At 40.7% G+C, this 24,692-nt stretch overlaps 1 protein-coding gene across 3 annotated transcripts in view; it reads right to left on the reverse strand.

The window, feature by feature from the left end:
• Positions 1-616: 616 nt before the first annotated feature.
• CLCN5 (chloride voltage-gated channel 5) overlaps positions 617-24,692 on the reverse strand; it is a 143,195-nt gene continuing 119,119 nt past the window's right edge. For all 3 annotated transcript variants that reach the window (XM_046673205.1, XM_046673206.1, XM_046673207.1), the window contains 10 exons: positions 22,224-22,323; positions 18,945-19,132; positions 15,834-15,956; positions 14,773-14,979; positions 13,160-13,240; positions 12,377-12,919; positions 10,394-10,580; positions 8,983-9,381; positions 8,611-8,827; positions 617-7,384 (listed from right to left, as the gene is read on the reverse strand). In XM_046673205.1, coding sequence (XP_046529161.1) covers positions 7,294-7,384; positions 8,611-8,827; positions 8,983-9,381; positions 10,394-10,580; positions 12,377-12,919; positions 13,160-13,240; positions 14,773-14,979; positions 15,834-15,956; positions 18,945-19,132; positions 22,224-22,323 — 2,136 coding nt within the window. In that variant the 3' untranslated portion in view covers positions 617-7,293. The remainder of the gene's footprint in view (positions 7,385-8,610; positions 8,828-8,982; positions 9,382-10,393; positions 10,581-12,376; positions 12,920-13,159; positions 13,241-14,772; positions 14,980-15,833; positions 15,957-18,944; positions 19,133-22,223; positions 22,324-24,692) is intronic.

Consider the following 24,692-nt stretch of genomic DNA (forward strand, 5'->3'; position numbering starts at 1 on the left):
AAAAGCTCAGAAAGAGAGAAAAAATACAGCTCCCAGTTATTTCGCCTGTGATCAGGAAAGTATCACCAATGTACGAGACACAAACACTTAAGTAGCCGCAATGAATGAGGTATCTGAAATGTCGCAGAAAACGCAACCTGCCCCTTACTTGTCTCCTTATGGCAAAAAGTATTACTGAATCTATAAATGTAAAAATAATTAAGGATTTAATAAATCTTTTTAAGAAGTGAGCCTGCGGGCCGGCCTGGTGGTGCAGCGGTTAAGTTCGCATGTTTCACTTCTTGGCGGCCCGGGGTTCGCCAGTTCGGATCCCGGGTGCAGACATGGCACCACTTGGCAAGCCATGCTGTGGTAGGCGTCCCATGTATAAAGTAGAGGAAGATGGGCACAGATGTTAGATCAGGGCCAGTCTTCCTCAGCGAAAAGAGGAGGATTGGCAGCAGTTAGCTCAGGGCTAATCTTCCCCCCCCAAACAAAGAAGTAAGCCTGAAAGTAGGGGTTTGCAGCTGCCTTTTACACTGCCCTCCCCCAACTCCCACACCCTGCCCCCCTGCTTTTATGATCAGAAATCAATAGCTACAAAATTTAGCATCTCCAAAAACACACCAGACACCAGTTGGATAAGGCTGTGCTTTATTACATGCATAATTACAAATCTGTGCTAAGTGAAAATGTATAAAGCAATGGTGACCTGGGTTTAAGCCACACAGAGAAAGGGCTGGACAATCCCATTAACCCTTCTGCCAATGTCCATTCCATTGCCTTTAACATGATTGTTTCCATTTCTTACAATTTGCATAGCACTTACTTGTCAAAGTACTTTCCATTCATTCTCTCAGTTTATCCTCACAACAACCCTGTGAGGTAGGTAGGGCAATTAACACTATCCCCATTTTGCAGATGGGAACACTGAGGCACAGAGCGGTTAAGATCTCGAGGCTAGTTAGTAGAAGCATAGGAAATAGAAACCAGGTCTCCTAACTCCCCAGCCCATGTCTTCCTTTTTAGACTATGTTGCTATGCATGACCAGGGAGCAGAATGAAATGAGCAGTGAGCCACAGCTTTGGTACAGGCTGTACCTATGAACAGGAACCAACATCTCTAAAAGTTAGAATAAAGCTAAGAAAGCATGACTAAAGGGTTGGCAACACTCAGATAAATAATTGCTCTGAACAGCTCAGCACCAAGCTTCCTGTGGAAACTCAGGCTCTCTTAGCTTTGGTTGACGCTAGTTTCTGGATGCCTAGCTACTGCTGATGTCTATACATTAGCTTCAGCTGAACTTTTACCAACTCTTTAGAACTAAAATGTCCAGACAGACAGGTTTTCTTTGGCTACTGCACCTGGAGCCGGCCCTACAAATGAGCTTATTACAGATATTCATACAGTGGCCCATGAGCGGGACCTGGCCCCTCTGATCCTCCTGGCCTCATCGGCTCACCCAACAGGTGGTATTTTTCCCATAGCCAGAAATGAATGGACAGAGGTAAGAGCAGGAGGCTGGCCTTGGTCAAATGAAGAAGAGTGACCATGATGACATAAGTGTCATCCTTAGGTGACAAGACTAGGGTGTTGTCTGTCAGGCCCAACTCCCTTCTGGCCTGTACCTGGTTAGCAGCATAGCTTCAAAAGACAGTTTAAGAGAACAAAATATTAAAAACACATCATTTTCTATCTAGAATGAAATTAATTCTTAGTCATTACACAGTCCCAAAGGACGAAATATATAATAAAATAGTAAATACTTATAAAAAAAGCTGAGTACTAAAAAGGCAGGACAATGGGAGAGAAAGGAGAGAGAAGAAAGGATAAAGTGAAATGGAGGAGCGAAAAGGAGCACTCGTGAAGGACCATATGCTTTGAGGTACACTCAAATGAAAATGAGGCTGAACGTTCCCCCCCTGATAAGACCATCTCAGGCCACCCTCGCCACCCCACTTTGCCAGATGGCATTTCACTCACCAAATCCTAGACTGCCTTTGACTTTCAACAGAATTGGACTAGTAGATACTAATATGGTTTAGCAATGAATACTTCATATGTCTGCAATGAGATGCTAAAGCCCTCGACAGTCTCAACAAATACCGTTGGCTTCAGCCTCTACAGTGGAGCAAAGTCCTGTTGGCCCTATCAACTCAGAAGTATCTTCCATTCTCTATTTTTAGAATGATCCTCTCCCTCACCCAAGGTCCACATTCAAAGCAATATGCTTGTAACAACCGAGAAAAAATTGAATTTAGCGCATGGGGAAGCAGAAGAGAAGGAGAAAGACAGAAAGGGGGGGGGGGAAGAGAGAAGGAGAGAAGGAGAGGCAGAGATCATTTTTTTAAACCCTCATATGTTTATACCATCACATGCCATTTCTCCTTAAAAGGCCAAACTTTAGGCAAGGCATTCATTCAACGAGTGCACACAGAGGCTGGAGAGCCTTTGGCAGGAACTTAGAGGTAGGAATTTATGACTGTGGGATTGAGCTGGGTGACCAGATAGGTCCCATCCAAGAAACGCACACTCCACACATCGTATACTTTCTTGGGTGATTTGGCAAAATCAGACTACATGGTGGAAAAAGCAGTTTTGTTCCCTACATCACTTCAAAACTTTTCCCAGATTCAGATGTTAGAAATGAGACTGTGGCCAGCAAACACCTGGGGAGTAAGGTGAAGACGCTAACACCTACTGTTCCAAGAACTCTCCTTGGAGCAAACAACTGAAATTGAGGCAGAGCAAAGTGGAGTGGTGACCACAGGGCCACTAGACCGACTTCACGTCGAATTTACACAGCTCCCTGAGCTCTGATCTGAGAAACCCACACCTTTTTCTTTTTAATATTCAATAAGTACATACTAAGGACGCTAAAAATATAGATTTAAAAAAATATTTTGCTATCAAAATGCAAGACTATCTACCTAAAGCTTATCATTTAGGCAATGGCAGTAGACACGGCCCTCCTTCATGAGCAGATGTCTTGTCTCGGGTCAGCCTTCTCCATAAAAGGAGAAGATGAATGGCCTCTAGCTGAATGCTGCTTTGAGCCTCTCCATTGCTTGGAAAGCCTGGTCTCTGGGAAACTACGTGACTTTTTCTCCCCTTGAGGCACACGATCAAGCAGTTCTTAAATGCCAGAATGTATGGCTTGGGGTGTGGGATGGCATTCCTCCCACCATCGTACATGAACTCACTCACGTATTTTCCTACTAGGGCTTTTCCACTGTCAGAACTTTTCATTCCCTCTCCAAAGGGAATCCAGGCAATCCCAGAGGTGGTTAAAAAATATCAAGGCTTTAGGACACTTAAGTTCAGACCACTTACTTAGACTTTTTTTTTTAAGTACTCAATATTCTACCTCTCATTTCCTTTCTAAATCTCTAATTTTTCTCAGGGTTTTCAAGAGCTCAACCCTCTACGTAGCACTATGAAAGATGCTCTCCTGCTTTCTCTGAACTGATGGGTGGCCTGCATTTGGCTCTAATCCAGCGAAGGTAAACTGATTCCTCGCAATACAACGTGGTCAATCATCAGTAAGTACTTTGGTAATATAAAACACACTGGCCATTTCAAATTCTCAATTCTGTCTTCCCTATCAATTATTAAAAACTCCAAAAACTGCACTCTGTGATTTATTAAAAAACAAAACCAAAAGATACTGTGGGGTAACACGTTCACCTTCCTACTCATCACCTAACAAAACAAACCAAGATCAAGACCCAACCGGGCCAGGTGATTGAAACACACAGCAATGATTATTTTGCATGATGGACTCTACTGCATGCTAAGTTTTTAAAAACATATTTGCTTCCCCCACACCTGACGGGTTCATAAGATCACGGTTGAGAATTACTTTGTAGCCTTAGACCACACTAAGTCCTCATTACTTTATCATTCTCATGTTCAAACATAACTGAAGACTTGCCAGAGAAATTTATACTGTGCTCTGCTCTTCCTGTAAAGCGTTCAGATTCAGCCTCGGGTGCCAAAACAAATTATTCGTTTGCTCTGCCAGCTGGCAAATCCAAAGTATTGTCAATGTCAGATTATCCACCAGAGGATATCTGTTCTGTGGATCATACCACCTCTACTCCACAGCTGGGCTGAGCCAGAAGGACACTGGAGCCAGAAAAGAGGAGAGCGTCTAACAAACATCCAAATAGAAACGATCTTGAAAGTGGCCATTATTTTGCATTTTCAGTCTCCCGTTTCTTCCCTCCAATGGTATAACTAATCTTGCATTAACTATTTCAGCTTCCTTCATTCTGTACTTTGAAAATCTGAAGATACAAAATATAGCAGTTAGACTTTTACAAATCTATAGACTCTCACTCCTTTTATGGCTGGATGTCTACCAGATAGTTTTCCTTGGAAAATCCTACTCTCTTGAAGCATTTATTGGCATTCTTTCGTAAATCCTTCCCTTGTGTGAGGCAATTTTTTTAACTCTAAGATAGACTAGTCGCAACTCATATCCATTCTTAAATCACAGATTATTTGCCCTTGAAGTATGTGGCCATTTGAGGCTACTGACAGACCTCCCTATATCAGCTTTGTTTGTTGGTTAAGTATGTCCAACTGATGAACTGGCAATGGCAGAAAGAACATTTTCCTTTACCTCAAGACAAGAAACTCTGAGTGTTAAGGTGCTGAGCAAGCAATCTAGCAGAGAACTCTAGCCACAACTAGCCAACCTTTGAGCCAAACCATAGGATTGGACATATAATAGATACCTTACACTACAGCTACTTTTAGCATACGAGTTACAACAATTCCTGAGAAGCTGAGGTTAATGAATGAGATTTATCAGGAGTGAGGTATCGAAGGGATATTATTCTCCGGAGGGCCAAATGGTGCTTAGCATCTAGAAAGTATACCTTGGCACAGTGTTATCTGATTTCTTGAATTTATTCTCTGAAGTAGCACCTTAACACTGGCTCATCTGTCTAAAATAAAAAACAGAGCCTAGAAGAAACATAAAGGCAAACTTAGACACCCTCCATATTGCTGCTACACTATGAAATGTGACCAACCCTTTCATTGTCATCACATACCAGAAATACTAACATTTCCTGTTTTGCAAACTTTAGTTGGGCAGCTAATAAGAAAAGATACGTAGTGAACCAGAAATATACAGATAAGAACTTTGACTTCCACACAATACACAGGGGTGGTCAGGCAAATAGCTTCATCTCGTGTGAGGGAATCAGTGGCATGGAAGGGACAAAAGATGTAAAGTTACTGAGTCATGACTATGATATAACTTAGAGAGTTTTTCCTTTTTCGTTAAAATGCTAGAGTGGTATACTTAAAAGGAGAAACTCTGTTGACTGCCTTGATATTTGAAAGATAACAATCAAAATAAGACTTGGCTACCCAGTTCTGGGCAAGGAAAGAATTTCAGATTTTGGAAGGATAAGAATAGGAGTAAAACATCCTAGAACAGGGATCGGCAACTGGTAAAATAAGGTACACTGAGGTATTTAGGGCAGGGAGGTAGAAGGTAGGGGAGGATATGCCAAGGGACTGCTGATTCCAGGCTGGAAGGACGGCGGGAAGTGCTGGGAACAGACTTGTAAAATGGGACAGGCTGAACTCTCTCCCCTGGCAGTTAAGTCTCACTGCTGTGGGCATCGGCATGGAGTTGGAGGCAAGACATCCGCAACTGTGCTGCAGAGCAAAGCAAAGGGCTGTGTGCTACCTCTGGTCCAGATGCCATGAGACTGCTGAGCCTTGGTTTACAATTTAACTAGCCCTGGGAGTTATTTCTTGTAACAGGAATGATTGACCAAGCAGAGTGCTCAATTTCAAAGAGGGGACTCAGGACTGAGGAGTTGGGGGAGGGAAAAAAATGGAGGGGGAACAACTGCATATGGATGAAATTCAGCAATGAAGCAGCAGCCGGAATGATGGGGGCGGCTCTGCAATTCCACCAGGTGTCTCTCTAGTGTGACATGTTCTACTGCAGTAAAGGGGGTAGGAAATTGAGAGAGGCACCTTTTCAATTGGATACAAGCACCTTTGGTGTCACCAGGCCTTGTTCACATCCCTGGATCTTAGGATGGTTCTACCTTTTATCTAGAAGTCTAAGGAGCCTCGAGGGAGTCACAGCTGCCTATCCTGTTCCAATGCCTTGAATATATTTGAAAGTACCCCCAGCCTAAATTCATGTTCATGGGGACAACACTGGTCTGTTATATGTACTCATGGGAGGAGGCATGAGTGCCCAGTTATTTTAGTACTGGCGGTCTTTATGAAGGAATGCATGAGAATGCGGATACAGCTCGGAATCTTCCCTGCTTGACCAGTATGCAGTCCAGACTTGGTTCCCTTTACTATTTTTACATATTCCAGAAGCCTAAAGCACCATCACTCGTGGAGGTGGCATCTGGGTAAGAGGATTAGTTGGGACCTCACAAAAATGTGAAATTCCTAGTCACTGACTTTGCTTAGAACTTTTCTAATCATTTGTTTCAACGAAGCTGGAGAAATCATTTCTTGCCACTAACAAATTCATAGCAAAGTCTTTGTCTACTAGCTAACAAATACCATCTGGAAAATTACCCTTTGTGCGGATAAGGAGAAAGTTCTACAACTTATCTTTGTGCACTTCAAAAGAGTACCAGGAACAAGCAAGCTATAAAAGGCAACCTCTCTAAATTCATTTAGAGGAGATTAACCAAAGCAGCATTGTCTTATAATCAGATATTAAAATTAACATACACACACACACACAAACTAATAATGCTAAATGTTGTAACAGGAACAAGATAACATTTGAACTGAATTTTCACAGTCTGGAAAATACCATTACTATTTTCCTTCTGGCTTTCCTTCCCGTGGCTGGAAAAGCAAAGCCCCTTAGTTTACACTTCATCTTCCACCAATGACAGTTAGAGTCCAAAAAAGTGACTTTTTCATGAGTTTCCTGCAGGCTATAAGTCAGGACGGTTGGAATTTTTCTTGCATAGTTTTCAGTGATTGCATACTGGCTAACAATTATGTTTTAAATTAAAAAAAAATCTTTAAAAAAAAGAAAAAATTAAACCATAGCAATCTTGCTTTACTCTTTCAAGAAATCTTCCTAATGCAATATCACAGAAGCCTAACTGTATTTTCTCCTAAAGAGAAGATTAATTTCCAGAGATTATGTAGTGCAACTGGTTAACTTGTAGGAAAGAGACAACACGCTAATATAACTTCACCCTCCAAACATGGGAAATGTGTTTTGGGTACCCAGTTAATAAAATCTATCCATGGTCTGCAATGTCCTTCCTGTTTATATTCAGCACAACCCTGTGATTCTAGTTGAAGAGAATGGAATCAGGATCTTGGTTCGCCATCTGTGCTATATGCTTTAGCACATCCTTTTTCGTAATGATTCCAAGCAATCGCCTAAAAGACAAAACAAGACAACAAAACAAAAATAAACATGGAGTTAAAATAACATTCTCAAAGGTGACACTTTCCCTCCTCAGTCCTTTTCCACTTCGTCTTGGAACACTATCTGTACTTACAGAATGACGAGCTAACAGGACTAGGTTACGTGTAACAGGCAAATGGGACAATGCACGGTTCCTAAACATGCTCCAAGCTTTTCTAGCTCTGAGTCTCAGATCCTGCTATTTCCTCTGGTTTAAATATTCTTCTCTACATATACGAATCTTACTTACCTTTTGCAACCCAGCTCAAACGTCCCTCCTCTAGAACACCTTCCTTGATCCTACAAGCCAGCAATAACTGTGCCCTCCTCCCAGCACCAGCACGTTCTGTGCAATTGTCCTGTTTGCTGCTGTGCTAGCCCCGCTTGTGTATTCTTAGCTTCCCTCCAACACTGCACACTCCTGGAGGGCAGAGGAGGGTCTTACTCATTGCTGTGTTTCCCAGAGTGCAGTGGAATACCTTCTTACATGAAGTAGGGATTCAGTAAGTGTTGAATGACTCGGTTAGGGAAAGTCCCCTTACTGATTTAAATCCTGCAGGACATCTGTTACACCATTTAGAAACTTTAGAGGGTGAAATTCTTATATAATTGCTGGATTAACATACCATGTTCAGAAAAAAATCCACCCTTCTCCCCAGCCTCCCTTCTTTTCCAATAAAAATAGCAGGGTTTCCTTTACTGGATAAGAAATATCCCAGAAAGAAAGAGTCTTGGCCTTGGGAATCAGAAAGCTTGCATTTAAAGCCTGTCTCTACTATATATTAACTGAGAGCCCTTGTATAAATCTTTAAACCTCACTCAAACTTGGTTTTCTCATCCTCAAATAATAATAATGAGGGTATTGTAAGAATCAAATACTACACTTATACTACCTAATAGCATTACAATGTCAGTGCTGCCTGCTCATAAGAACACAGCTGTTTCTTTTGTGGGGGAGGAACTGAGTTATTTATAGTGTGCAACCAGCAGTTCACATCCCTCAAACACCCATTCTTCCCCAAACTCCTTTTCTATTAATTATGACGATAAAAGAAACACTTCCATTTTCATCTCAGAACTTCAAAAAGACCTGTAAGTCCTACTAATGTTCATTTGAATTGGGTTCTCCTTCCTTCTTTATCTCTCTACATTATTTTTTCTCCCACCAACCAATTTGCCTTCACCAAAGAGTTCTCACCCATTGTGTGTAACCAGGCACTGCCGCAGTCCCAGCTTTCGGAAGATATCCACTACGATCTCCATGGGTGTAAGGTCAGTCACAGTGAAAGGGCTGAGATCCAGGATGTTCCGAAGCTTTAGGGTGGGTGGGGTGTATGGTGGCATTGGAGGAGAATGCTCAGTGAAATAAATGACGGAAGTGCTCACAACTCCATCCTGTTTTTTCCGAGCATTTTCTATTTGAAAAGTAGAAAAAAAAGTTGAAAATAGAAGTGCTAGTTCTATTCTTCTGGCCCCCAACTAGTCCCCTCTTTCCTCTGTCTTTCTTCATTTCACATATATTTATTTATTTGCATAGTGGATTCGATTATCCCCTTTCTGAAATCCTTACCAATTGAAATAATGAGATCTCTTCGGAGGACGAAACCTACAAGTCTTTGGGATTCCCGGGACACCACCACTGGGAAGCCACTGTAAGTGGTTTCACTGATTATGCTCTCTACATCTTCCACAGTCATACTGTCCTGAGTAAGGACAGTCAACAAAGGATCATTTCTCCGGGGCTTCATCACATCCATTGCCAGGGTCTTATGAGCAAACTCTTCTTTGGCTTCAAGAAAGGGGTATCCATTGAGACGGATGTGGGCATCATAGATGCCCTCCCGCCCAAGAGCATCTGCCACCCACTTGCTTGTCATGGCTGCAGCCATCAGAGGCACAATGTATTCCAAGCCACCAGTTAGCTCAAACATTATGACAACAAGAGAAACAGTCATCCGAGTCACCCCGCCTGCAAAAAAACAGACACAGGATACTGAAGGCAGGAAAAGCACAGGATTCGCTACAATTATGGGCCTGTCACAGGCCCCATTCAGGAAAAGCTTACTTACCAGAAGCATTGCTAAAAGGAGGTCTCGCTCATAACCGCACAGAGCCCAGCAACCGCGTTTAAAGTCAGTTTGCAGCGGGCGAGTCCGCTTTCCCAAAACAACATCTACAAAAGTACGGAGGCTTCCCTAGTCGTCTTCTTTTTGCCTTTATCTGTTGCTTTTCCCCCCTAATTATAAAAGTAATTGCAGGAGATATCCACCATTTGTGTAACACTACAAGGACAAGAGGTTCTCTGGGACATGCAGGCCCAGTGTGGACAATTCAGAAAATATTTTTTTAAAAACTATGTAAAAGAAAGTCACTATCCATCAGCTCGCTGCCTAGAAATATGCAGAGTAAAACTTGTGAGTGACTTTTTCAAGTCTTCTACTATACAAAAATGTACGTCTTTACACAGGTGAGCTCATATTACATGTTTAATTCACCACCATGCCTTTTCCTCCCACTTTATGTAGGGAACATTTTATGTACTATTACCAATTCACTTAATATCGTACTTAAAGATGTTAAACATATTAACATTGCATTCAATGGCTGCATAGTATAGCATTATATGGATGTACCATAATTTATTTAACCAGTCCCTTCCTGTGCACATGTAGGTTGATTCCAATTTTTTGCTATTATAAATAATACCATGAGGAACATTCTTATGCAGATATCTTTGTTCAAATTTCTGATTATTTCCTCAATTTGATGAAATTTGAGAGAAGAATTCCTCCCTCTCAAGAGGGAGGAATGTAGATACATGGTAAAGAATGCTTTCTTAAAGCACTTGAGAAATGGCAAACCTAACAGGAAATGGATGGTCGTTAAAAATAATCTGCAGTCAATTGTGTTTAATATCACTCTTCCTTATTACGTCATTTAGGTAGCAACTTCTTTGAAATCAATGCAAACTAATTACTCACCTAAGCAGGCTGCAGCCCCAACCATGGCATAAAGGCCGGGGGTGATGCAATCAGCTCCTTGACTACACCAGCTATTGAAGATGGCCCAGTCATGGTGGTAATAAGCCAGTTGTTCCATTCCTACTCCTAAGAGTCGACCTGCTATAGCACCAACAGCCATGCTAGGAATAAAGAGGCCAGAAGGGATCTGCAAAGAGAAAGCAATAGATGGTTAGTGAGAAATGATGTGATTGCTTGGCATATGGTAAGGGCTAGAGGATTGACTCTCCGCGAAGCGAATAGGCCAATGACAATTTAACTGTGCACTATGCTAGCAAGTGGCTGTACAGATTTGTGTAACACTACAGGCACTAGAGGTTCTCTGGGACGTGCAGGCAAGTACGACTGCAAAGAATCTTACCCTGATTCGGGGTCCATCAGGCAAGAGCCTGAACTCTCCAGACCAACACAGAACTGGAGGCAGAAATTAAGCCTTTCCCAAAGAAAAAGGAAAATAGATGGAGTTTCTCATACATGCAGACATTTTCCCCAATTGTGAATTCTTATCAACGACAACTACCCTTTATTAGCTATCTGCTGTGTTCTATGCTGGATGCTCTACACATAAGATTTCATTGGTTCTTTACAACTACCCCAGGAGGTGGGTGTTACTATTCCCAAATCGCAAAGAACACAAGGATTGGAGAAGTCAAGTAACTCACCTAAGGCCAAGATTTAGTAAATACTGGTGCTGGGTTTAAATGCAATGCTCGTAACCACTTTCCAGTATTGAATCTTAACCCATTGCTCACACAAAAAGGATGGCACATGAGGTTTCAGTTTATTTTGTAAAAGCATAAAGGAAGATTAAATAATTAAGTTTTTTAAATGAAGTAGTGACCATGGTCGCATGACTATCCCAAAAAGGAAGCGTCACCTGTCTCCCCGCTCTGCTTTTGACTCCTAGGAGACTATAGTGAATTCTCAATTTTCTGTGCTAAGACAGGGAAATGATGGCATGGATAAACAAAACAGCAGATTATTTTAAAATAGCTTGTTTGATTTTGGAAAACATTTGAATCTGTGGAGGTCTGATGGTCTGTAAATTTACTTTAAATGAAAGAATGAAGCCACAAGGTGAAAATTAACTTAAGAAGCACTGCAAAACTTTCCACGGTATTGAGGGGGATGGATGACACCATCTCAGAGACTACAGTACTGCCCAAACTGAGTTGCTGAGTTGCTGGTTTAAATCTCTGTTTCCTTAGAGAATAAAGGGAGATAACTTGGTAGTGGGGTGCTAAAGAAAAGAAACAAATGAAGACCTACGAAGGAGGAAGAAAATACCTTAACAACATTTCCTTTCTGGTTTCTTCTGAATGATGGAAATGATAAGGGGTACTGAAAATAAAACTCACTGGTGTGATGCCTCCTTTTGACAGTTTAAATATTTAGGATCACCTGCAAAGCTCTTGATCACTGGACATTGATACCAACTGTGAAGAATATCTTTCGCCTCACATCGGGTCGATACATATGAAATTGCTATCTTGGCGATCAAAATGGGTGAATATCGGCAATTTCATTTGGTTCGACCTATTATTCTGCTTTATTGGTAAACTCTAAATCCACCCTATAAAGACCAACACTGTGTTGGTCAGATATTCTTTTCATATAAAATGCACTGCAATAAATACCTCACCATCCTTTTTGAGGGGCAAAATATGTTTTCCACAGAAAAGGAGAAAACATTTCTACTTAAAATCTCATCACTGAGGTTTGCATTTGGCCCAAAACTAGGCTCGGACAATTTTAGATAGAGATACAACTGTCTACGAAGTTATGAGGACATGTGGGGGTAAAAATGGCTTTTGGGGGTAGGGGACACCATTGGGTGAAGTTGGAAGTGTCACATGAGCTATGAGGATTGTATGATATCTTGGCTTTGCCCTCCAAACCCACAGCCACACACACATCCACCGAGTACCAAAAGAATCTCCTCACCTTCATGCCAAAGGTGAATATAGTAATGATAATTTTCAGTATAAGCGTCAAGGCCAGCTGCCACATGGCACTGTAGACTCCCACACCAGCTGGTCTGTCGGGCAGTTCACCCCCCTTGCTTGTGTTGAAACGGTTCTCATAATCACAGAGCTTGGAGGAGTCCAGAAGGCCACAGTCATTAAACAGCTCAGAAATGAGCTCACTGGTGCTCATACGGGTGTATTCATTGGGGAAAGCCAGGATGGCAGTGATGGCTGTCACGACGAGTACCTCTACGACAGGATACTTGCCCAACTGGGTGGTCTTACGCTTCCGACACCAGGCAATGTTTGTGCGGATAAACAGAGCTCCCCACAGACCACCAAATATGCCCAGCAGAATAAATGGCACAAGCTCAAAGAGATGCCATGGGGTGTGAAACTCCACGTAAAACAGGACCAGGCGGCTGTTCCCAAACGGATTGATAGAGCGTAGAGTAAACGCTGCCACCAAGGCAGCAAAGAACGAACGCCACAATGTTTTGAGGGGAAAATAGTAGCTGACCTATGAGAGAGAAGGTGAGAAAGTAAACTCAATCAATATGCAGAAACTATTTTGAGTCAAAAGCTGGTGCTGCAGAAATTAGAGTTGAGGATGAAAACTGCCCAGAGATCTCTGGTCGCACGGTAAAGCACTGTGTTGGGCAGAACACGTCAGGACTGCCGTGTACAGAGACGCTGGCTAGAATTCCTGACACACAAGCATGCGCACATGCATGCTCTACAGACAGTTAAAAGTAGTTACCTCTTCTAGGCTGAATAATACTCCGCCGATAGGTGCCCCAAAGGCTACAGACACACCAGCTGCTGCTGCAGCCGACAAGACCTACAATCCAAAAGTCAAAATTAGCGATAGAATAATGCCCCTTTCCTATCTTCAATCACATTTTTAAAAGGAAGGTTAGTGGTTACTAAACATTAAAAAAAAAAAAGTTTACATGCTCCATATCCAGTTCATCAAAAATGAAGTTCAATTCATATTTACTTTGAAAGCAAACTGTATGCTGAGTTTTGATTCACCTCTACCCAGGCAAAACCAGCAACAATCAACACTTTACTCTTGCCAGTTAAAATTGTTTTTTTTTTCAACTCTTTAGCTTCTATTGTACATTATTCCTGTCTGACAACCTCACGAATTTAATACTGCGTTTACGTCCCTCCACCGTTAGACAGGTAGCTAAACCTACTCAGATTTCGCCTCTCTTCCTCCTGCTAGCCTTCCTCTCCTGCCAGGAACCCTCCTCCTTAAACTATCAAAATGTACTCCATATTTGAAATTTCAACATCTTTGAGTTTCTGTCTGGGTCTTATGGTTAATTTGGTTTGGTTTTGTTTCAGAATAAATCAGTAGGTTCCAATTTTGTGAAAAGTCTTTTCTAATGGAACGACCCCGGTCTTGACCCATTCTATATGTGATTTCTTTGTAATTCAGGGAAAATAGAGCAAGAAGCATTGTTTTTCTAAGTCCTTAATTATAGCAGGACAAAAGTAACCAATGACTCGGAACAATTTTTAAAAAATGCTCTTCCTCCTCAAAATAATATGCATTAACAACTGCATAAACATGAGAACAACCACAGAGATGCTGCAGTGGGACTAATGTAGCGGAGCTGAAGCAGAAGGCAGAGAGAGATCCAACACAGAGAGAAACTAATTCAGGGCAGTGTTAGATAGAAATAAAAGATTAAAAAAGCTGGCATCCGAAACACAGGCTGAATTTATATTCCCTCGCAGGAATAAACAACTTAAAACAATCTTGTACTATTTTTGTAACCTATTTTGTAATAGAAACAGCGCACACTAGCATAGGATTATATATAATTTTAAAAGTCCTTATTTCTCCTTTACCACCACCTCACTTTCCCACTCACCAGAGGCAGACATTTTTAACAGTTTGGGGTAAAACCACTTTCCAGACATTTTCTTACTAGGTGCATATATACACACTTTTAGAAAACATTAATTGAATTATACTATACACATTATTCCGAAATTGCCTTTTGAAATTCAATGAATTTATAGCCATCATTCCATGCCAGTATATATAGGGCTATCTCATTCTTTTTCATGGTTGCATAGTATTCTATAGTATGAACAGAATATTGTGCAATCAGTCCCCTGTTGATGGACATTTTGATTCCGTTTTTCACTATGTTGGCGAATGCTGCACTGACTATCCCCACACAGCTTTGTGCACACCCATGCTAGGATGGCTGTAGGATAAATTCCCAGAAGTGGAACTGCTGGGTCAAAGGGTTATCTGCATTAACATTGGCAGAATTCTCAAATTCTCATCCCTAAGATTGCACCATTTATGGTCTCACTAAAAAAGAGACTATTAAGGCCATTTGTTATTACCTCTCTGCGCTTGGCTTCATTCTTCCTGTACTTGTTGAAGCAGTGGCACAGGATGTTCCCACAGCAGCAAGCCACGTGCACTAGGGGACCCTCTTTGCCCAGGCTCAAGCCAGATGACACTGCCAGCACCAATGTGATGGTTTTGATAATCAGGGTCCACTTACCCAAATAGCCCCTAATAATGAAACCACTCAAGATAGTTTTTATCTGCAGGTCAAACACAGAGAGATTGAATATAGACCAAGCAAGTAAACAAGGCTAAGAAGCAACAATCTGGACCTCACTATGAAAACTGCACCTTTTGAACAAGTGACATGTAAATGCTTAACTTACAGTGATCCCAGTTTGGGAGGGAGCCCAGGACCCCAAGAAGGCAAAAGCTGTTCTTTAAGCTTTCACATTCCTTTTCTTTGGCCATGTGATAGCTGGGCAAGGGAGTATGGTAAGTATGAGAGTGTGTATATGGCAAAGAGGAGGCAGAGAGGGAGGGTGTTGTCCTTACTTACATTTTTACAAGCTAGTATAGCCTTGATTCTCTGCCAAAGAACTTTGTAACTATGGCTTGCTCAGGAAACAGAGAGGGGCAAGGTCATCCGGGTAACCTAAAATCTCAGTGGTTTCAGTCAATGTCAAGCAATCTAAACCAAAAGTAGTTAAAAACAGGGTTGTAATCACCCTCCTTCTAGCCCAACTCATATTCTTGGAAATGTAGCAAAATAGTTTTAGAGCTTTTGCCCTAACAAAGTTGACGATACCACTCCTTTTTCAGGCCAGAATCTTAGGCTCTACCCTGGGAACTTCTTGGGTAGGGAGTTGGGGAGGTCCTCAGGGGCCTGGCTCACCAGGAACCCCTCAGGAGGCTTGGAATCGCCTCCCTTTAATGTCCACATGGCCCAGGCTGGGAGGAGACTTGAGGGCAGACCTAGAGAGGCCCGAGATTGCCTCAGGGTCCGATCCTATTTAACATCCACATTGTGCTATACGCTGCAACACATATTAAAGGATTTTAACCAAAAAGGATTCATTATTGTTACCATTTATAAGCCATTTTAGAGACTCACCTCAGGGATTCCAGAGCCACAGGCATAAGGCGCAAACACCTTGACAAGAGATACAGCAAGGAAGGCAAACAGGAGAGCCCAGAGGACGTACATGAAGTAATTGACTATGTAGGCAAAGGCTCCCTGGAACAGGGAAAAAAGAAAGAAACTTCTTTTAGCCCAGACAGCCTCAGTGAGGCATGCAGCTCTTCTCAGTAATGGGTTTTCAGGAGAGAGAGTCAGAAAGAAAAACACCATTATTAAACTGCTGAAGATGTACCTTCCAGATAGTCAGCAAAGCAACTACTGAAACAGTCAGCCGCTTGCTACTAAAAGTAGGAGGCTTTGGTACACACAAAGTAAAATGACAGCAGCTTCGAAGGATGGACAAGAACAAAGAGCAAACAGAACCCTGAAGCGAATTCACTTTCTATATGAGCGCTTTCATTGGTGTTGTAGTCAAATATATACGATTCTATGTCAATTTTATTAAGTCTTAACAGCTCTTTCATCGGAATGGCTGAATACTGGCTATTACACATTTCAAGTGAAGAGCGGCTAGCTACCTACTTTGATGTCAGATTCTCCCAGGAGATTATAGTGTCTAAAATTCCTGAGTGTTTTTCTTAAAATACACAATTAAGTTCTGTAGAGAACGACCACATCTATGAGAGAATTTTTCTACCACAGACTCAGCAACAAGTACGGTAGAAAGTTTCAGCCTCTGGCCATAAAACTAAGCCCGTGAGATGCCAGATATCCCCAAGAATAAAACAGCAAGAGCTATTTTTTTTAATGGAGAAAATATACTTTTAAGACTATCCCCCAGTGATAATGAAGTTTGCCAGAAAACAAATCTAATTTTGAACACTAATAAGGATTCACCAACATCAAAGGGCTTGCAAATAGTTACGCCTTCCAAAAAAGGTATTTTGAACATTAGGAGGTTATGCTCGCTGATTGAAATATTAGAAGTTGAAACTCACTCAAATTACACAAAACACAAAATTCAATGGACTTTTGACTTTTTAAAACATAAACATTATTAAAATAATTCACCGAGCTAAACTAGGAGAACTAAAATGCTCAGGTTTTTTTCTGAGTTATAATTTTGACACAGGTTTTCCATTATCTTAGTCCCTCAGAGGAACAAATAATTGCTTTCTCTTGGTCTTTCAAATGTAGCTACGGAGGAAGAAGCCTCCAGAAGTAGGAAACAAAGAGGGGAAGGGAGTGAAAGAGAAAGCAGCTGAACCTGGCTAGAGGCAGAGACCAGGAGGCCAAATTCTTGGCAGGAGAACTCTTCTTAAAACCTAGAAAGCTCTTCCCCCAAGCAAGGATTTGATTCATAAAGAGGAGAGCCAGAGAAATGTGTCACTTGAGTAAATCTCAAGCTCCAGTTTGAAAGTTATGGTTGGAACACAAACACAAACACACACACACACACACACACACACACAGAGCTATAAGGGGGGCTTTGTGGTGATGGAACAATAGTTCTCTATCTTGATTGTGGTGGTGGTTACATAAATCTACACATGTGATAAAACTTCAGAGAACTACACACACACACACACACACACACACACACACACACACATCTATGCCCGTAAAACTGGTGAAATAAGGTCTGTGGATTGTACCAATGTCAATTTCCTTGTTTTGCTATTGTACTATAGTTACATAAGATGTTACCGTTGGGGGAGGCTGGGTGAAGGATATATGGGGGGGACCTCCCTGTACCTTGTTTTGCAACTTCCTGTGAATCTGTAATTACTCCAAAAATACAAGAGTCAAAAAAAAAGCAAGGGAATCTCATACACATACACACACAGACTCACCCTAAATTCCAGGGCTTCTCAAACTTTTCTACCCAAGTACTCCTAATCTAGGAGAGAGGATAAGGGGTGGGGTACCCAGGAGTAGAGTTGAAATAGAGATTATGTTTTATCTTAACAAACATGGGAATTTTGCAATCCTTTTTAATTAAATGTAATTTTTTTAAAAAAATTCTTCCAAATATTCAGGAAAAACTGATATTCTGGGAAGGTACATAGCGTTTGCCCCGTGGTTTCACCTACCCTCTGGCACGCTGTCCTTATCTCAGTTTGAAAAGCATAGACTTCAACCCTCCCTCACATGTAGTATGGATCTACTCCTTTTACTGAACTCTTTCCCCAAGTCAATATGCATAGTCATATGTGTACTTAAACACTCTTATTCCTGACTTTATTATTTTCCTATCCTTCTTTCCCCTTGACTGATTCTGTGTGCCATTTCAAACCGTGGACCAAAGTAGGTATAAAAATAAATTTTAAAAGTACAAACATATATCCTAGTCTTGTCCCCTTCACTTCACTAATAGAGTGGATGGGCAGTGAGCCAAGAGGGTACCTGTTTTAGTTGGTAGAAGTCAGAGTAGAATTGGGAATTGAGAATTATTTTGTTTTGTGTGTTTTTAGTAGGAGAGATCTAACGTACAACTGAGTGGTAATAGAAAGGTAAGGAGCTGAAAAACAACATTACTTTTGCATTGAAAACCATAGGCTAGAAGACAATGAAATCAAATGAAAACATTTGAACAAATGTTCATTTCAAATTGGACAAATGAAAGCATTGATTTAATCTCAAAATGAGACTGGGGCAATTTTATTCCTGGGTTTTTGTTCTTTTGATATAGAAAGTATCATAATTTTTTGAATGTTGTAAGGTAATGCTCAGGGAAAAATTACTTTTGGAGTCTATATGATAAACACATTTTTAACCCACTCCATCCTTTGTTAGAAATAGCTTACCTGTTGGCTGGCTCTGACATTTCTACTGAAATTATTAGAGAAAGATAGATTCAGTTACACTGTGTACTAACAACCAAGAAGAAATACTAGGCTTGTTTAAAACAAAATTTAAAACAAAAATTTTAAGTCATTGCGTAAGCATCAAACAATTCCACATGCCAAAAGAGATGAAAATAGGGCTACACTTAAACCACAGAGAAAGACAGCTGGCATTGGTTCCCCTTTTCATGAAAAGGAAAATAGGGGAAGATCCCACAGTTGCCACAAGTACAGCATAAGAAATGAAGTAAATGTAAGAATAAAAGTCAGTGGTTCAGAAATCCCCGCTACACATTACCTCGTCCGTGCTGATGATAAGCTGGGACCAGCTATTCCACTCTGGACATTTGTCTCTGTCTTCAAAGGTGACATGCTCGGAGTTCCAGCAACAGTGTTCATGGTTAAACCATAATCCCCCTGTGCATATACCTTCTTTTAAGTCTGTCATCCAATGAGCAGAAATGTCTATCAAGCCAGCTAGGGAACCTGATTTGAGGGGAGGAAAGGAAAGGCCAAAGTTGTCAAAGAAAACGAGGGAAGAAGAATTAAAATAACGGACAAGCGTATGCTTTCCCATTCCATCTGCAACTTTTTTCTAGTTGTCTGTCTGCTTGATTTTCACCCATAATCTCTCATATATTCCACCTATTTTAACATTAAATACCTGTTCAGGAGGGGAAAAAAACAAAACATCGTCGGCATTAAACACCGTGTCTGTGGAATTTCTATATAGGGCAATCTTAGGGCAGTGCAATGTGGTTGGATGGGAGCAAGGGGCAAGTGGATTTGACTGTTAGCTGATTTACGTGGCAAAGACTCTGCTTTGACTGAGAGTTGATGAATACTGATCCATAAAGACCGTTAAGTTTATTAAAGATTATTTTATTCTCACTATATACATAAGATTGAGAAAATGTGAATTTCCCACATTGAAGAATATTATATGATATTTATTTGAGATGGCTTGCTGAGGGGAGCTGAAGACTATGGGGAGAAGGGCTCAGTCCTAATAGCGATTTTTCTCCATGGACAAGGGAATCTGAGCTGCTGGCAGGAAGGCGTTCTAGGCTAAGGGAACCGAATCTATAAAAGCACAAACTGTGATGTACGTGGAAGGTTAGAGGAAGCTGTAGACATGTTGAAGTCTCCTGAGTCTAGGATGTGAACATTCTGAGGCTTTCTTAGTGGGAAGGAGCAAACAATATTATACACAGAACATACATCAAAGGAAATTATGAGAAAATGAATAGTGAACTGGGGACTTATGCACTATGGTTAGTAGACTGATAGAGTTCAGACAGTTATAGTACTTTTGATTCTGGCCTTCTCATCATTTCTGTAGTCCAGACCAAGAAACTCTGGCATAAAGAAATTAAATGGTCTAGAATTGTGCTGTAGGGAAATAGCAAAGACATCATAAAATTCACAGCCCCTGAATTCCCAGACTGTTCCTGAATTCAGACACACTGCCTCTATTGTTGCTCTCCGATGCTTAAAATACAAAATACCCTGTGTGTATGAGGGAAAGAAAAATATTCACTGACCACCTAGTGACAAGAAATACATTAAAAAGTTGAGGATATTACACCTATATTCCAACAGGCTGGAGGCCATGTCATGTGTATGTTTTGGTAGGTGCTAAAAGTGTTAACACAGGTTATTTACATACTTGAATAACCTAGTCAAATCTAACACATTGTTTGACACCTACTCTTGGCCACTCCGGCCTCCACCTTCTCTTCCTTCTAAATCTTACTGCACTTATTGTCTGGATTCAGAAATTTAACATGATGTTAGAGAGTTTGGCTTGTTCTCTGGTGGTTCCACGTGTGCATGTCATATTCTACCCAACACTGGTACCCTCAATTCTATCTTCCCTTCGACTTCTACTTCTCCTCCTTCTTTTTCCAATTGGCTCTTTCTTCCCTGGTTACAAATTTTACCAAGTTTCCCCTACCCTAAAGAATAAAATGCCTTCCCCTGTCCCTGTTACCATTCTAAGCTTCTGTCCCTTCTCTCCTTCCAGTGACCACCAAATACCTCCAGAACCTCTATACTGGTTGCTTCCCCTTGAAATCTGGCTCCTAATATTTACCTGAGATGGTTTTTCAAGATCATTGGTATTCTCCTAACTGCTAAACTATATAACTCATTCTCAGCCCTCTTCCTTCTCTTCAGCCTCTCTGCAATACTTGGCATTACAGACCACCCAGCCTATTATTAGCCAGCTCTATACTGTGTGAGCCAGAAGGAGCAGTGTTAATACTCTGGACCACAGGTTGGCAAACTATGGCCCGAGGGTCAAATCTGCCTCTATGTTTGTAAATAAAAGTTTCTCTTGGTCACAGCCCCACTCATTTGTTTACCTATTGTCTACGGCTGCGGCTGCTTTCCCGCTACAAGACCATGTGGCCCAGAAATCCTAAAATATTTACTATCTGGCCCTTTACAGAAAAAGCTTGCTGACCCCTGCCCTAGATAATCTTTGAAAACCCAGCTATGGATGAGCCATTCCTCATTTGCAGCAATCATCTTATACTCCATGGCTCATGAATTATCGCTATGTAACAGCAGCAGCAGCATCGTTAATAACTGGGCACTGTGCTGAGTGCTATGTGTGCTGTATCTCATTTAATCCTCACAACGAATGTATAATATAGGTACTCTTATTATCCCCATTTTACAGATCAGTAAACTACAGCTTCCAAGGGTTAAGAAACTTGTCAAAAGTCACAAAATTAGCAAAGGGCTGGGATTCAGATCCAGGTAGCCACAAACTAAAGCCTGTTGCTATTAACTGCCATTTCATCCCATCCAGCTCCAGGTTTCCCACCTGACTTCTATTTTAGCTCCATATTCCAGATCTTCCTAGTCCCATCTTTTAATGCCATAATGTACAACTCTTAGCATCTCTTCCTGGTATTCTTGGCTTTCTGCTTCTCCCATAGGAGAGGAAGCCTGCTCGGGAATTTGATTTAAAGCTATATTTGCATAGCATATGTACTAATCCTAGTTAGACTGGAGTGACTTGGGAGGTTGATGAAGATGACAGGAAATGGTGGTACCATCCCACTCCTCAGCCACCATGAAAGAATGAGATTATAAGCTCCTTGAGGGTATGAGCCATATCTTACATGCTTTTCTTTACCACCAAACGAGAGAGTAGATGTTTAAGAAATAGCTACAAAAATCTCTCAGGAAGTCCTCTTCTACATCTTCTCTCCTAAACCCCATGCAGTATGTGTTTTTTTTTTTTTTTAAAAAAACTGTCTCCAACAGAGGAGTTCTTCTTCAAGACCAGCACCAAAAGGCAGCATCCTAAAATGGATAAAATACTTTATAGCATACAAATGCATTTAAATGCATTCCCTCATTTCATCTCACTTACTTAAGGAAGGAGATGCAGGTATTAGTACCCCTTTATGGATGGGGACATCAAGCTTCCAAAAGGTCCACCAGTAATTCATGTCACATAGGAAAACAATAAAGCAAACGCTCAACTCGGTTCATGACTTGGGGGAGAGGCACGCCACAATTTTAGGAGATTTGTTTAGAAAACTAACATAGTTTACCATACCTGATAAAAGCCCAATAAGTAGCATCAACAACCAGCCAGAAAAAGCATCACTCACACTGTGAATTAAGGCCCATGTGGACTCTTTGCTTTTATTGGTAATCTAGGGAGAAATGAGAAAACATTGGTACACTCTACATATACCCTTACTTTTTCACCTCAAAATGTGCAATAAAGTAAGGAAACACAAAGACAAATCTATTCATTGAGCATAGACACCAACTTGGAGTTACTTCTCAAATCTATTCATTGGGAATAGAGAACAATTTGGAGTTACTTCTCACATAATCTTGGGCTGAACTAACATCACCAAGAACTTTGAGATTTATTGGACCTTGTCTTACTGAATCCCACCTTCACCTACAGTATTGCAATGCCTGCAAGCACCTTATTCAGGGCTTCCCCATTCAGCTGCTAATTTCTTATAGCATCAATCGGTTTTGCTTATTGCAGTGGTCTCTTTCTGCCCTGGACATCAGATATTCTAAGGATGGTCTCTTGACTCACACGAAAACAGTTTGATTGTTTTTCAAAGAATAAACAAACATGGGCTTATTTGAATGGTGAAAGTACAATCTGAGGTTTACTATCTGGGGCTGTGCTTCAGGTCAGGCAAATTCCAAGATTGGATCCCACAGACCCCTAACTGTACATTGATCATAGACAGTAAATGATATCAGGGATATAGCTCTTTATTTTCAAAAACCTGCTGGGAATATCTGAGGCTATCAAGAGGTGCAGAAAGTTTTACCTTTTAGGTCCTAGCTTTTTCAATTCAACCCTCAGTGCCCACGTTTCAAAACCAAGCATTCTGAGAGCTTTGTCATTGGTAGTTCCACCTTTTCTGTATCTCTACTTCTTATCTTTGAAACTGTGACTTAGCTACCCATTTTCACCTACAGCAACACTGCAAATAATAACAATAAATTATAGAAATTGTAAAAGCAATTTAAGAATTTATTTTGACCTATGACTTTTAAGTTTCCAGTTTCAGGGCTGAAAGTAGATGAGGTGACATTTTTCCCTGTGACAGTTTCCGTTCTGATGATAAAAAGTTAATGCTAAAAAAATCCCCTTTGAACACACATTTTTTTAAATTTTATTTTATTTTTTATTTATTTTTTTATTAATGTTATGATAGATTACAACCTTGTGAGCTTTCAGTTGTACACTATTGTTAGTCATGTTGTGGGTACACCTCTTCCCCCTTTGTGCCCTCCCCCCACCCTCCCTTTTCCCTGTGCCTTACCAATTTTTGCCCTTACTCTTTATCTCTTTTTTTTCATAAAGGGCATTAAAACAACAGGTGCTTGATTTTCCATTACAATTCAATTATTTCTTATTTTTCTCTGTTCCAAAAATAACAAGGCCAGTGTGTACTTTAAATATCTTCCTATTGGACTCATCGTCATCTTTATCTCCACTAGGCATTCTTTTTGATGTAGAGAATTCTGGGGTTATTAGTCACAGGCATGATCCTGTCTTTTTTTCCTCTTAAGTTACCTGGTCCAATAATTTAATGAAATCATTGTGTTCTAAGATAATTGCTGTGATTTTTTAATTCTGAAAGGAATAACATTTGATGATGTTTACAAACAGTTTTCCCCCAATATAGTGCCCTGGAAAGCAGCACAGCCTTCACAAAGTCCTGGAAGTTCTGTTCAGTTAAAAGAAAAATGAAAGAAAAAGAAAGACAGAAAAACTTGAAGAACACGTAACTCATATTGCCAAAACCCTCAATATCTTCTACTTCAGTTACCAGAGCAAATGTGAGGTAGTGTTAGATTCATGGTTGTCTATTTATTTCAAGTACCTTAGGACAATAATCTAAATTCACCTGCTACTAGGGTAGATTCAACTCATTCCTTTCTTCATTCTTTCCTTCACTCATTCTACAACTATTTGCTGTTGATGTCTCCATGCATAACACTATGCAAGATGCTATGGAGGATACAAGGAAGTTCAATGCAAGGCTAATTCCTGTAAACATCCTAAAAAAAAAAAAACATCGAATGCCCTGTGGAAACAAGAGACACATTAATTTAATTGAAGTTTGTCAGGCTTAGGGTGATTCACACTTCAGAGGACCTAGTTCTGTGAAGTCCAGGTTATGTGATACTCTCATGAAGCATTAGTTGCTGAGATATCAAAAAAACCCCACACGAAATGTCAGATGAATGCAAAGCATACTTGTAGAATTCATCCAATCCCTGCCCCCAAAATTCACCACTTTGAATTTGAAGAACACACTTTAGCCACCCAACAAATGTTTGAATTATTTTTGTTAAATGTTGCTCAAACTTCCAAAGAGTGCACTATATTCATTTATTCCTTCAACAAACAAATTTTTATTGCATGCTTACCATGTGCCACACACTGTCCTTGGTGTTGGGGATATAGCAGTGAGCAAAAGTGACAAAATTCCTTATTGAGAAGGAGATCTGATCGGTGGTTACCAGGGAAAAGGGGGGG

The sequence above is a fragment of the Equus quagga genome, chromosome 10 (genome assembly GCF_021613505.1).
Source record: "Equus quagga isolate Etosha38 chromosome 10, UCLA_HA_Equagga_1.0, whole genome shotgun sequence".
Classification (NCBI taxonomy): domain Eukaryota; kingdom Metazoa; phylum Chordata; class Mammalia; order Perissodactyla; family Equidae; genus Equus; species Equus quagga.